This window comes from Telopea speciosissima, chromosome 2 (assembly GCF_018873765.1).
Source record: "Telopea speciosissima isolate NSW1024214 ecotype Mountain lineage chromosome 2, Tspe_v1, whole genome shotgun sequence".
NCBI lineage: Eukaryota > Viridiplantae > Streptophyta > Magnoliopsida > Proteales > Proteaceae > Telopea > Telopea speciosissima.
The window spans coordinates 3,590,523-3,605,763 of NC_057917.1; the positions used below are offsets into that span (position 1 = coordinate 3,590,523).

The window sequence follows — 15,241 nt, forward strand, 5'->3', positions numbered from 1 at the left end:
CAGCCGAAAGAGTCACAGGCCTGGTCCATCACATCAATCAGTGGACCAGACAACAGGGTCACAGAGCCAACCAGCATAGCTGGGCCAGCCTACTACCGGCTTGGGGTTTTTGGGTTCCTCAAACCCAAATCAAGGAGGATATTCTGCCTAGACAGCAAGCAGGATTTTTCTAGATTTTTGTTTCCTTTTTTTGTTTGGTTTCTATTTTGTTAGTCCAAGCTAAGTTAGAGTTTCTATTTTAGTTGCTTTTTAATTTTGTTGTTTAGCAAAGTTCAATTACTTGTAATTCAAGTCCCAGCTCTTATAGAAGACTTTCTATTTTAGGTTCAACCCTTGAGTCTTTATAATGTAATGGCCCTTAGAGGTCTCCCCACGATTTGAATGAAGAATAGATATTACTTTGAGCATGTTATTGTCCTGAGAGAGGCTGAGAAGGGTGAGATGCCCAGGCTGTGATAGCCATCTATCCCCACCCCCCTACTTCCATCCTATCTCTTTTCTTCTTGTTCTATTTTCTTTCCTTGATCAACAACCAAGTAACCGTGGCTGAGATCTGAATCTGTTGAACACCTTTGAAGACCTACATATAGACCTACAACCATTGGGGGTTTGGCTGCTGGTTTGTGAGACTAGACACACCTGCGGCAGACTTAGTTTCTAATTCTGTATTGCTGATTCAACTTGGCTGATCTCTACAATCAGAGCTCCTATTGAGCTGCTGCTTTGGGATTCCATTCCTCTATTCTAGATCTCCACTCGATCCACAGGAGGACCAGATCTGAGACCTGTATATTGGAGAATCAGAAATCCCAAGATCAGCACCCACGGCTCTCTGTTCCTTCAAGTTATTGCTGCAACTTGAGTCAACTTACTGGAGCACCTGAACATTGATTGTAACTGATATTTGGAGGTTGTAGTTCCATCACCTATATCTCCCTTCTCTATCAGTTTGGCATAAATCCATTGGCTGGTTTGTCTGAAACCTATTACCTTCTAATTTCAATTTCTACCTTCTAATTCTGTGACCTGTGAATATCTTCGCATCAGGCTATCAGAATTAGCTCTAATTTGGAGGGCTAATCCACCCTACCTACACCTACACTCGACCTAAGTTTAAGTTCCATCAACTGGCTGAATAAAAATTTCGTTACACCTTCTATTTTGGGTTATTAAGCCTACCCTGGCCTGCGGTCAAGGGGTTTGTTTACTACCTGGGTTTTATTACATTGTTGATAATATTGGGGTTAGGTTACTTGTAATCTGGCCTTATATTAAATAGCTTTCTTCATGAGATTGATTACAGGGGAAGGTATGCGAAGATGACTTAGTGGAAAAGAAGGGAAGGGAAAATCGAAAACTCTAAACCCTAGGCTAAAAAAGGAGAGAGATGAGAGATCTACCAGCAAGTTGCGAGTGTGACTCTGTGAGCAGCGACCAATAATAAATCGACAGCAAACCTTATCGGTGGTAGTGCAAAGTGCAAACCTTTCACTGTGAGCAGCGACCTCCGATTCTTCTTTTCTCTTTTCTCAACCCTCGATACACGAAGTGGAAGAAGAGCCTCTCTAGAGTATAGGGTTTACGGTTTTACACTAGGTTGTGTGAGTGTGTGTGTCTTAACACCTGGAAGTATGAGATTACTATTGATTTCCTATAAAATCATTCATTAGTGACAACCCTTAAAAACTTTAAGATGATTATGGGAATCGGAAAGCCACGGTCAGACCAAGTTGTAGAGTTCTCGTTTCAGAGGAAGAGATATCTCATGAACCAGTGAAAAATCGCCGAAATAAACTTACAAACTTACTTTTCTACTAAGGAGATTCTTAACAATAGCTTTTTATTGACTTGTCAGAGACGTTCCATCAGCTATTGTCTCCCTTCACCTGCAACATCTTAAATCCTTCATCAAAGTGAAGTAGTTATGAGCTGTTGGATCGAGGAGCTTTCGATCGTGCACTTTAAGGTGGCGTTCGGCACAGAATCCCACAGTTGTTTGGCTGATTTCAACTAAGACTATAATCATAACATTAATTCACACTTCACACGCCTTTTTCTAATTAATTGTACACCTGAGAGAGAAGGTGGATGGCCTTACCATTATGCCGATGGTCTTGATTTCCGTTTGTCCCTCTAGCAGCAGCGATGGCAAGCTTCTTCAGCTGCTGTCATTTTGGCCAAGATGCTTCTCTAGTTGCCAATTCAAAGTCAGGTGGAGAAAGAGGCACAGAGCTTTAACAGCAAGAGAAGAAGCCCTTCTTCACACATACATCTATTACCAAATTACCAATTTGAGGTTCCCAATTACCAAAACACCTCTGTAGACTATGGCTTTGTATGGTAACGCTTCTGTTTTTTTTTAGTGTTTTTGGGTCCGGTATACTTTTATGTGTTTCTGTGTTTTTTTTAGCGTTTCTGGGTCCTGAAACGCTGTATGGTAACCCCGAAAAATAAAACATTTCTGAAATTTTGAAGAAACCGAAATCTGTATGGATCGCACTTAACAGAATCATTTTTGCTGTTTACCAAAAATTATGTAATTGCCACCTACACCATGGCTTTTGTACTTATAATTTTTGCAACAAGCAGCTAACAAGATATGACTAACTCATGAAATGGAGGTGTATAACTCTGGAATATTTGGAAGAAGTAGTCTTTCAATTTTCTCTTAAAAACTCAGGCATTTGTCCCAGTTTCAAGGATCACTGAAACAGACATTCCATAAAAAATAATGCAAAACCTGGTCCTATTACAAAAGCTTAGGGAAGAATAGTAAAACGATATAGAAGAACTAGAGAAAGATAAGATAAACTGGAGAGCAATAAAAACATTTCTCTCTTTTTTATTAGAAATTCTTACAGCAGAGCATGGCTGAGAAACATAATTGGTAAGGCCAGTAAACAAAGATCAATGAAAAGGCCCGAATCACCTTCCAGCTGGCTCTCAACACCAAAATATCATGTGACCAGTGCACCAAACAAGGACAGCTGCACTAAGCAGCAAATGGGAAGCCATTTTGCACCAACACCTTAACTCACATGATGACAAAAAATATATATATATATAAGAAGGGCCTCCTTTCTATAAATCCATCACCTTAAAGAAGAATGATTTTTCATTGTCAAACTCTCCAATTTTGTAATTTTCAAATGAATCAGAATTAAAAAGCTCTGTTTCTGCTTCCCAGAATTGTCAACAAATATACACATTGGTTCAAGGGTATGGCAGCTGACACAACAACATCACGATAAATTGTGAAATACTAAGAATAAATGATCATTCTACACTTTGTTTTACCTGGTATCTAGTGGTTCAATTGATGACAGAGCTGTTGCATTATTTCCTGAAGATGCCCCTACTGTTTCTATTACAATCTCATCAGATTTGCAAGATGGATAAACTTCTCTAACAAACAATTCATCAGAAACAATACACCACTTTTCTGGTTGAACTTCACACTCCCATAACAGAGTTCGATTAGAATCTGTAACAGCATATGCTTTCTGCTCGTACAACTCAATGGAGTTGAAATAAAACATAAACAAATTAACCCTTCTAATTCATACCTTGGGATGAGGAGCAGAGTCTCGAAGTGCAGCAGAGGTCATGCTCAAAGTGCAGCAAGGGTCGTGCGCGAGAGAGAAGATGGAGAGGGCGAGGGCGAGGGCGAGGGCGAGGGCGAGTTGAGAAGACGGAGAGGGTGAGGGCGATGGTCGTCGTTCTTGCACAGAAGAGGTGAGAATGAGAGTGTTTTGCGATTTTAGGTTTACACCAAATGTTATGTTTTTCTGCCGAATTCCAATATTACCCCCGTTAACTTAAAGTCGGACTGCTGTTTCTCCGAAAATTGATAGAAGTGTTTCTACCAAGTGAGAAAAGTGTGCCAAGTGCCCGGTCGTTTCAAAAAACAAAAAATCGAACTAGACTTGCCATACAATTTTTAGCGTGTTTCTATTCCAAAAAAACCAAAAAACACTGATCAAAAACGCTTAAAAAGAACGTTACCATACAGAGCCTATGGTGTCAATCGATTCAGTTCCGTTTTTGGTTTGATTTCAGTTTGGGTCAGGATACAATATGCACAAAAGTAAACTCGAATAATGTTCATAATCGAAATCTATCCGGATCAGGGGGCTTATGAATCGTTATTCTCTCCCGTTACAGCACGGTGCTATTCTGCAGAGACCATGTGGCACAACGGGTCCCACATAGTGCACATGGCCTCTACAGCTGTTGTACGATGCAATACAACACTGTGCAGTTACAGCATAGGATAAAAATTCAAGGGTTTACTCTTCGGTTCTAGTCGGTTTTTATATAGTCTCGGTAGTTTGATTCAAATGCAATTCAAGTGGAATAACCTGCGGAAACAAATAAAGTGAAGAAGAAAATTTCAACCCCATGTAGATATACTCCTACAGCTACAATGTCCAATTTTGGTACCTTTGAGCCCTTTTTACATAACTTAACAAAGAAACCTATAGTCTACCAACAAAAAAAAAAAAGAAACTTATAGTAACTAATTTCACACAAACTCAACAAAGAGAAATGATTGTAGGGTTTACTATGGTTTAGGTTTGATTTGGGCTCGGTTTATATGGGTTACACTTTATTTGGTTCGATTTTAAACGGTGGGTTTCGATTCCGATTATAAATTGACTCCTTTAAAACCAACCTGGATTTGAGAACATTTTTCGCTATTTCAATCTAGTAAACTTAATTCCATATTGGAACCGAATAATTAACTTGTTAACCCCCCTACCTTCTAAAAAAACAAATTTGATAGAGGGTTCTCTAAGTAAATGGCTTAGGGAAGTGCCCCAATAATGATGCTGGAGCACTCCCGGCCATGAACCGACCCAAACCTATTCGGGAACCAGATGGAGATGAATTGATTCAATTGGTTCTTGGGTCTAGTAGGATATTTAATGTTGGGTTTGTTTTATCTTCCAAAAATATTTTCAATTGTTCACAATATTTATAAAATCACCTTTGCTCATTTGAAATTAATTTATTTGTCAATTGTGGACCCATAATGACCATAATTTGGGGTTATCAAACTTGGGTTCACATCAGATAAGAGGCAACAAATTGGTTTCGCGCACAAGGGGCAAAGATAAGGGTTTTTTTTTTTTTTTTTTTTTTTTAAAATAGCTAAGACGAATACAAGTTGTAAATATAAGTAACATAATCCCCTGAGGAGGATGTTGTGCGGGCATAGTTTGCTAAATGATGAGGTAATGAGGTGGTAGTTCTATCTACTTTAAGGATACAAATCGAATTGAAGTCTTTAAATATGGATGTAATATCAAAGATAATTCCAAAAATCTCCCAAAGCCGAGGTTGTCTGTGTTGGAGATAGTCCACCATGTTTTGTGAGTCCGTCCAAATTTCCACCGCTAATCCTTGTCTTCCCATAGAAATTGCACTTGTGATTCCTTACAAGACACCTCTGGTTTCTGTTTCTTCTGTTGATTCTGCTTCAACAAAGTTCATGTAAGCAGAAATAATTTTATTGTCAATAATTAAGGTAGATGCACAAGCTCCATGTTTGGATGATTAGTCGTAACTGCCATCTAAGATTATGATTATTTTGCCTTTAGTTTGCAAATTTTGATAGAATTCCAATGGAGTCAAACTGTCCATGGCTATTGCAGGCTCGTCAGAGAAAAGTAAGAGCTTAAGATCACATTCTCATCGCCTGATATGATTGAGTATTCTGGTAAATTCAGACATTGAACTTGGAAGATTGTTTGGTTTCGAGCCAGCCAAATGAAGTATGAAGTAATGCATAAAAGTGGGAACTTGTCCTTGATCATCATTTCGTTGAGTGCACCATAATCTACGCACATCTACCACGTACCATCATGCTAATTGACCATGATCACTGGAGAGGAATAAGGGTTGTTGCTGGGATGGATAATTCTAGAAGTCACCAACCATTCAATCTGTGCTTTTGGTAGTGTGGATAACGATAAGTTTTCCCTCATATAGGAGAACTCCCCCTTTCAAGGGAATTTGGTGGTCATGCATCCTAGTTGGCGGTAATCCCTACGGTGCTATAAAAATTTCCTAAAAATTGGCTAGAAGAGGTTGTAATCGATTAGAAGTGTGTACCTTATCTTTTTGAGGAATCAGCTCAGCTCAGCTCAGAGAGAGAGAGATAGAGAGAGAGAGAGTAGTGGGACTCCTTGTTGAGTTGTTGGCTCTTGTGTGCATCACGGTCAGGATCCTTCGCGAACTTATCTGCTTGATTATTTATCCTTCTTAAGACCACCTTCTTGATATCAATGGTAAACTCCATAGTGATTGTTGAAATCTCACGTGATTGGACCAAGTGTATGCAACCAATGGGCCCCCAACACTATCTCATAGTCACCGAGTGTTAGCAAGAAGAAGTCCACATTAATGGTAATTCCTTGTAAATGGACCGTCACTCCTGGGCATTTTCCCAAACTCGTGACCTTATCTCTAGAAGCCACCATCATGTCAAACTTCTTTTTACCCACGGGTTGTAATCCCAATTTTTTGTTACTTTGTTACTCACGAAGTTGTGCATGCTACCCGAACCAATCAAAACCGTCACCGTGGTTTGAATATTGATGCTCCTTCTAACCCACATAATCTCTGGAGTTGTAATGACCGTCTCCCTCTCTAGTTCATGTTCAGGAGATCATCTACTTATTCTTCGTAGCCCTTGATTAGAAACAACTTCTTGCACCGGTGGCTTGGAACGAATTTCTCGTTATAATTATAGCACAACCCTTTAGCCGTTTGTTCCTGCATCTCAGAGTTGCTCATTCTTTTGATGAGAAGAGAAGATCCACCCCCCATATTTCCTTGTTCATGTGTTGCGGTTTCCTTCCTTTGTTCAGTAGAGTTGCTCGATGGTGGCTGACATTACGTGCTTCATACAACCTAGATAAACTCAATGGCAACAGAAAGAGTAGTGAGACGACTAGTAAAGACATCAGCCTTGATTTGGTCTTTTAATCCACTAATGAAATAATTCACCTGTCAGTGTGATGGAAGAGGCCCCACCTCGAAGAGAAGCTTTTCAAACAAGATTGATAATTTTGAACTGTACGAAGTTGCTGTAGCTTGGCGAGTTCCCCAAAGAAATCTTGAAAGGGGTCAGGGTCGGTCCGAATCAAGAATGCAATCCATCGTAGAAGGTGTGCCAGTCTAGTGTTTCTTGATCTTGCTTTAATGATCTTGAACAACATCTACGCGTCTCCTTCCAGGTGGAAAAAAGCTAGAGCCACTCTTTCCTCAATCGGTGTCTGGTGAAACTTGAAAAACTGTTCAAGTAGCAGTATCTTCTTCTCTATTGTAACGCGGGAAAAATCCAACTTCACCAAGTAGCAATATCTTCGATCTTCTCCTTTGTAACGCGAGAAATCCAACTTCACCAACTTGTGGGTGAATGTATTTTGTGAAGTGGTAGAACGTTGAATTGGGTTGTTGTCCGGAGGTTGCACATCATGCGGCGGTGTCGAAGTTCTGGAGCTCTCACCAACTTCATTTTGACTGGGAGGGGATGAAGTGCTGAATCTTTCAAAGATCTTATTGAGCTTGGAAAGGATTTGCTTCTGCCCTTCGTTAAGCGAACTTATGTCGTCTTCAAGCGCGTCTCTCTACCTACTGATACCAAGTTGGAACGTATTTGGATTGGTTACGTTTCCTTATTGTGAACTAAGGAATAAGAAGATGAAGATATATAATGAGATAACTCAATGGAGGGAGTCTACCTCATCTCTTAACAAAAAATTGTTGGGGATGATATTTCTCTTCTCTAATCGTTATAAGATTTTCTCTTTCTACCAACAAAAAATTGTTGGGGATGATATCAATTTCCAAGTACATGTGATAACACTTCGTATAACTCTTACATATGATAACAATTAAGAATAACTCCTACCCCATCGCATGCTGACTCATATAACACCCTCCTCCTCATGAGACCTCAAGCTCCACGTGAGAATGAACCATGCATCTTGCATGGCCCATGCAATATTGCAAGGAGAAAAAAGGGGCCTGACCGGTTGACACCCAAATGTACCCATGAAGTATGAGACGTTCTAGGCCTGACCCCGGTTGGCGAAATTTTCGATGGTCTAGGTTTGGGCCAAAATCATGGCTTTCTGGTTCGAACGGTTTCATCGGATGCGAATAACCGAGAAGAACCGCCGTTAGTCCGTTACTCTGTTTTTCTTTGATAGAAATAGTCCGTTACGCAACGCCGTTAGTACGTTACCCAACACCTAAAACCTCGATAAGAAGAACCGCTGTTAGTACGTTACCCAAACGCCTAAAACCTCAATTCTCCTCGTAGCTCGTATAAATGAATTGAAGAGAAGATGACCTTCAAATTCACATCTCTCCCTCTCGCCGAGCTCTGATTGTATTTCTGCAAACACAATCTCAATTTTCACTCACAGGTTAGTGTACGGAACGTTTATATTGCCATTGATTATCTCAATTAGTTCGTCGCATTTGCTAGTTCTTAAATTTCCTCTATCTTTCTCTGTATTCGGTGATAAATTTCCATATTTCTCTTGCCCTTCCTGCTGGGAATCAGAGTGACTTTATTTGATAGTGTATTAGTTACGAGCTTTGCTTCTCGCCCTTTTCTTCTCCTTCTCTTTCCCATACCTCCCCCGAGTTCAGCAGATGTGCTTGTATTTTTTTGCTGAATTTTCTGTTATTTATTAGTGGATTAATGTTTACATCTCCACTGAATTTCTTAAAATCTTAGCTTACACACATTATCGTTAATTTATCGATTTACAATTTAAATGAAATTGGGTATTATGTGCATTACTCTCCATCTGTTTTCCTCCTTCCCTCCCCCACATCCTCAGCTCCTTCTCAGTTGAGGAAGTTATCATCTAGATTCTTAACTTTCAACGAAACTTAGTTATTCCACTGATCTCAAGCTTTTTCGTTAAAAAAAAAAAGTGAAAATTAATAATAAGTTTGTTCGTGGAGAGTCAATCACTATTAATTATATTTTGTATTTTGCTTTCATATTCAGATTCCTGAAATTCAAATAACAATTGTGTTCCCCTTTTCATTGACTTTATTTTCATGTTGAATCAGTTTAATGTAGTGATGGGTAGAAAAAAGCAAGCCCGACCACAGCAATCTGGAGGAGTATTGGAGAGCTCTAACATCGAAAGGAAGCCAGATGACATAGCTAGTTCTGAACCCCAAAATGGTAGCAGTAAAGAGGAGATTAGTGAATCAAGTAAACCATTTTTCGTTGAAATTGACCGGGGGTATTGGACTTTGGAAGAACATCTTGATATTGCAGAAATCGTGCTTAAGGATATAAGATTTGGAGAAGGTTTTTCTATTCACAGATTCATGGAGGATTTTTGCAATTCGAATTTCTCTCTTCGATTCATGCTGCGAAATGTAGAGGAGTTTGGTGGTCGTCTTAAGTTAGGTCATTGGCCTTTGATTAGCGCCAATAATATCTCTTTGGAGTTGGTTGAAACATCTATGGTGGAGGAGAAGGAAAGAGCGTGTGTAATGTTATCTGGTAGTTTTGATGGACCTGACGAGGGTATTTCTGGTCTTGTTCATTTGGTTAGTCAGAAAATTCTGACACTGAGGCTAGTTCCTGAATTGAGAGTTTCAGAGGTTGTTCCATCTCTTAGGTTGAGGGTGGAGATGCTCAAGAGTGCTTTTGATGCTTGTGAGTCTCTTTTGGAGACAACTAGACAACCATGGAAGAAGAGTATGATGAGTGCTATTGCTTGGCTGCGACCAGAAGTTACAACCCAGGAGGCTAGGTATGGGCCGTATGGCATTAGTAACTTGGACGTCATGGAAGTTGATTCACTTATGGAGGCAGGCAGCAGTAGCCCTGTTTCAATGGAAGGCGCTAGGTTTGATGCCGCTGGGTTCTATGAAGCCATTAAACGATCCAAGTGAGTTATTGGGTAGTTTCCTCTTCTTTTTATTAATAAATTATTAATATTTATGTTGTTGCTATGGTTGTTCTTATTGTTATCATTATAAATGAAAATTGTTTGTCCAGCATATGGGGAAGTTTCCTTGTCAGGCAGCTATTTCTGCCATGTGGAGAGCTGGTTTGGTCTCTCCAACTGGGGTATCCTTTGGATTGCCAAATTGCAAATTTAATTGTCCATCTTGATGATATGGTGGACCATGTATTGAGCTCTTTTGATTGTACTTGGGAAGAGGGGGGGGGGGGGGGTTTCCAATAGTAAGAAATTTGGGACTTCTTAACAAATATTCTACCCTTTGACTTTGACTCATTGTGGAGTCTGAATGGGCTTAAACTTGACACGTATGAGTAGAAGATGACATGGACAAGGTGTTTAGAAAGTTCAAGTGCCAACCAACAGCCATGTGACTGATATACAAGTCAACAAGGAAAATCATTACTGATATTGTTATTTTTATTGTTGTTTTCGTTATTATTATTAATATTACTATATTGTTATTTTTCTCACTTGACGTAAAATCCCGGTTCAGAACAGTAATGACCGTTTGCTTTATCAATGGTATTTCTTGCTCTCAGAGAAGAGCCAATGCTGGAAGATGAGCTTCCTGACTTGCTTCCTGAACTGAGACCATACCAGCGCCGTGCAGCTTATTGGATGGTTCAAAGGGAGAAAAGAGCATCAGAAAGTATGTGCAGAAGAGATCAGAATAATAACTTTTGCGGTCCTCTCTCTGTATCTTTGGATTTCCTTGACACACATATGAAAATGTTCTACAATCCATTCAGGTATTCTTTTCACCAGTTCTTTTGAGTGATTAGCTGGGTTTTTGATTGCTGGAAAGTTATTCTACTTCTGACATCTTATGACATGATCTGTGAAAGGATATGAACTAGATGCAAGTAGTTTATTTTAGTGAAGTGCATCGCATGATAAACAAGTACTGTCAGACTTCTTATAGTCATTTTCCAATTTCATTGGCATCAGTAGACAATGTGGCCCATCTGGTTGAAAGGGAAATTAAATTAAATCAAAACTAAAAGATAAACTTTTGTAAATCATTACCTAACATGATTGTTTTTGCTTCTCTTCTTTTAATTGGAATGTATATGTTCAAAATCTTGAGGCATGTCCCTATGCTTGTCAATGGAGTACTCCATCCTTTTCGCTGGAAATAATCTAATTGAGTTAAGGATGTCACTTTCAACTATATTGCATAAAAGGTGTTCAGTGAGCTTCCAAATCTCTCTCTGTTTCTGAAACATATATTTACCCAATTTTCTCCCAAAGCTAATGTGATTTGGCATTTAACCCCCTTCTTTTCTATTTGCTGGGTTATCTGGAATGCTAGGAATTGAAGAGCTTTTAGGGATAAGAACAGAGGCAAGGTTGAGATGTATTTGGTCAGGGACTGGGGGGAGTAGGTCGCAAGTCCAAGGAAATTGAAGGCATATGCCCTTGAGATTTTGGTTTGTGTGGCAGTCACTCTTATATATCTGAGGACCTACCCCCAGACATGCTTATTGCACTATTTCTATGTTTTTGTATGGCTTTCTTGATGCAGTTCATTTAATTTTCTCCTTTATATTCATGAAACTTTATGTTGTTTCCAATTAATAATGAAAATAAATCCAGCCGCGAATGAATGAAGCTTTGCTGTTTCGGTCTATATTAATCATTTCCTTTCTCATAGGATAGAGTTATGTTAATGCGGACTACAGTTACCTGGTTACTGCCTAGAAAGAAGGAAAGATTGAAAGAAGAAGCCCAACTTATATCCGCATGAGGTGGAAGGAGTTTGATCCTCTTATGGCATGCACACATTGAAATCCACTGTTGTGCTAATCATATAGAGGTTGCTTTTACCAAAACACTGTAATTTTTCTTCATTTTTAGTTACCATAACTCCTTTCTTATTGCTTTATTTCCCAGTGGTATGTGTACAGTGGTTTTTGCTATGCAGACCATAGAGGATCTGCTTTGGGTGGGTTCAGGTTGTTTAGTGGGTTGGCTCAAGGATTTTTTCCTAGATGTTTTGTTGCAGGCTTTCTTTGACACAGGCACACAGCAGCATATGAATAACCAGAAGTGCTTCAATCTGGTTTTAGACACTTTACAGAGGATAGAGAGAGTAAGAGAACTAGAGAGTGTGAAATACTGGTTGGTGGTATTTCTGGTTAGTATAGCCAGGTATGAAACTATCCACAGTTGGACCAATAACATTCCAATAATAACCTGAACCCATCCAGACCAATAATAATAGACTTTTTTAGTAAGTATTCTTCCACAATCTAAGCATCAACGAGTCCCAATATGAGGACACCTTTCGAATTTTGAGAAGAAACTTGGCAATACCTACTTTGAAGATATTGAAATACATGTCAAGCATAACTTGTCAATTAAGCTTGCAAAGCATAACTTGTGTTTGTTTTTACAGTAGCCACTTGTGTCTGTGTCCAGGCTATCTGGAGACTCTTGGATTCTTGCTTTGATATTGTTATGGATTTCTTTGTTCCATTTTTGTCATTAAAATGACTTTGATTCATCCCATGCTCTTTATTTGCTAACATTTTGTTAGAAAGCTCGAATTAATGATGGAAGGAACATGTTCTTTATTTTCAATAAGCAATTGGGTTTCTCAGGAGATGGTATTTAGCTTTTCGGTTGTATTAACATTGGTTCTATTCAATTCCAGTGGAAATATCTCGTTACAACCTGAATCCTTGACAACATATGTTCCTGGTGGGATTCTTGCTGGTAAGCCCTGTTGCTTAACTATCACAAATATTTTGGGGGTGTCATACAGTGCTTATTGAGGTTTTCAGTGACTCTAATAGTTACTAATGAAAAGTTAATGCTCCATTTAATAGCATTTTTTTTCTTCTTTATCGCAAACAAAAAAACTGTTTTCAGTTGTTTTTTGGGTTTTGTTGTAAATTGTGATTAAAAAACCACTGAAAATTGGATACCTATTCTAAGTTTTGAGAATCCAGACCCAGCCCAGAACAAGGGTTGAATCCATGTGGTCTCGCTCAGCACATGGCCCAAAGTCTGGGAGGGAGAGGATGAGAGAGATCATATTGCATTGGGATACATGCACCTATTAACCCTTCAAAATCTATAAAAATATACAAAATGTAAAAAAGAAGGACAAAAAATTGATTTAAAGGTGATGCAACTCAATATAATATTATAGAGGCAAAACATGTGTACTTGTGTGTCACAGAAAGCGAATTTAGGGAGGAGTGAGAGAGAGAGAGAGAGAGTTATAGTGTAGGGTTCGGGTGATTTTATGTTTTAAATTGAAATAACAAAATTACCTTCTTCTTTCCATATGTGCAAATTTACTTAGACCAAAAGAGAAAAACTGTGTTTCAAACCTTTTATCTGGGGTGGGGTGGGGGTTGAAAAACAGGCCAAACCTTGTGTTGAAAAATTATCTTTTCTAAACATTGATAAAAAACCTTTTCATAACTGTGTTTCAACACAAGGAGTGATCAAACATCTCATCTATGTGAAGAACGTTTTTATATTTTGAAAAACAGAAAAACTGTTTTTCGAAAAATTATCAAGCTGAGCCTAGATGTTTTGCACAGATTGTGGTCCTTAAATTTCTCATGATAACAACACACTTGTTAGGGCTTTGACTTTTCTAATTTAATGCGTAGTTTATAATATATCTAGACTTTGAAACATTATTACACCATCTGCTACTTTTTCCTTTTGATTAATAAATTCCTTCATCCTCCCATCGCAGCAATAGAAAGTAGAAAGATTTCGGGAGAATTTCTCTGCCAAAAACCAAGAGTTAGAGATGTTCTAATCTGATGTCACTAAACCATTCTTTCTCAATGACAATGCAGATGAGATGGGCTTGGGTAAAACTGTTGAACTACTTGCCTGCATCTTTGCTCATCGCAAGTCTTCATCTGAAGGTGGAGTTGTCTTAGAGAATGAAATGCAAGTTACTGGAGAACAGAGAAATAATTTGAAAAGGTTGAAAAGAGAACGTGTCGAGTGTGTATGTGGGGCTGTGAGTGAAAGTGCTAAATATAAAGGATTATGGGTTCAATGTGATGTTTGTGATGCTTGGCAACATGCCAATTGTGTTGGTTATTCACCTGCCGGAAAAAAAGTAGATTCCCTCAAAATTTCCAGTGGGAAAGTCTGTAAAAAGAATCAATCTCCAGAAGTAAAAAATCATTTGAAAAGGAAAGGTACTTCCAATGTAGTTACCACGGGTGGGGATCACATTTGCCAGACATGCTTGGACTTGATCCAAGCTGCCAATTCTCCTATTAGTACTGCTGCCACTCTTATTGTTTGTCCAGCTCCTATATTGCCCCAATGGCATGCTGAGATCATTTGGTATGTCGTTTACTTTTGCTACCACCATTGTTAATCCTGCTATGATTACATATTTGGAAACAGACAATTGTGATGCTGTGAATTATTGTGTATCCTGTTATTAAGAAACAGTTATAAATTTTCTAACAATATTTAGAGTACATATTGTATAGATACATGAATTTATGCATGCGCACATGCATATGCACTCTCTGAATCAGTGAATATGTGTGTGTGCACTCATATTCTTCAATTTGTTGGTAAAATTTGTGTGTGTTTATAGTTGTCAAGGAGTTGCTGCCTAGGTGTCTTGTTGATGTCGCCTTGCTTTATTTCCCTCCTCCAACCCCTAGAATCGCCTAGTTCGTGAAAACTGTAGTGTTTAGCAAGGTCTGCAATGGTGTTGCTTAAGCCCGGGGGGTGGGTGAGGATGATACAGGAGCTTCTTGAACAAGGGATCTCCATGCTATACTGTAGGTGATACACCACGATGGGTTGTTAAAGAGCAAAGGAGTTCTTGGCTGCTGGTTTTTGTGTTTGTGTTTTGAGTCTTTAGTGGTTGGTTGGGGGAGGGGGATTGATGGAATCAAGGCATTCCTAAGGAAATTTTCATATTCCAACCCAACAGGCAGAATAACACCAGAACAGGAACAGATTCATCACTCCATAAGCAGATCATCATATGCGAAAATCAGTTCATTCCAATGGCTAGATGCTTCTCATCAGCAGTACACAAAAGTAGAAACTTAGGCTCAGAATTAGTAACCACCAATATATACTGTTACAATACCAGGACCCTGTAATCAGATCAGAGAGAAAGGAGAAAGGAGAAAGAAGAAGAGAAGAGAGAATACAAGCTATCCAAGAAGGGGGGACAGCCTGCGGCAAGAGAGTTAATTACTTGCCGCAGACTCTCC

General features: G+C 39.0%; 1 protein-coding gene across 1 annotated transcript in view; it reads left to right on the forward strand.

Moving 5' to 3' along the window:
- The first annotated feature begins 8,409 nt into the window (after positions 1 to 8,409).
- The window catches only part of LOC122649521 (E3 ubiquitin-protein ligase SHPRH-like), a 40,487-nt gene continuing 33,655 nt past the window's right edge, over positions 8,410 to 15,241 (forward strand). Inside the window, exons 1-5 of the mRNA XM_043842706.1 lie at positions 8,410 to 8,441; positions 9,113 to 9,938; positions 10,556 to 10,765; positions 12,673 to 12,734; positions 13,841 to 14,345. Coding sequence (XP_043698641.1) covers positions 9,115 to 9,938; positions 10,556 to 10,765; positions 12,673 to 12,734; positions 13,841 to 14,345 — 1,601 coding nt within the window. The 5' untranslated portion in view covers positions 8,410 to 8,441; positions 9,113 to 9,114. The remainder of the gene's footprint in view (positions 8,442 to 9,112; positions 9,939 to 10,555; positions 10,766 to 12,672; positions 12,735 to 13,840; positions 14,346 to 15,241) is intronic.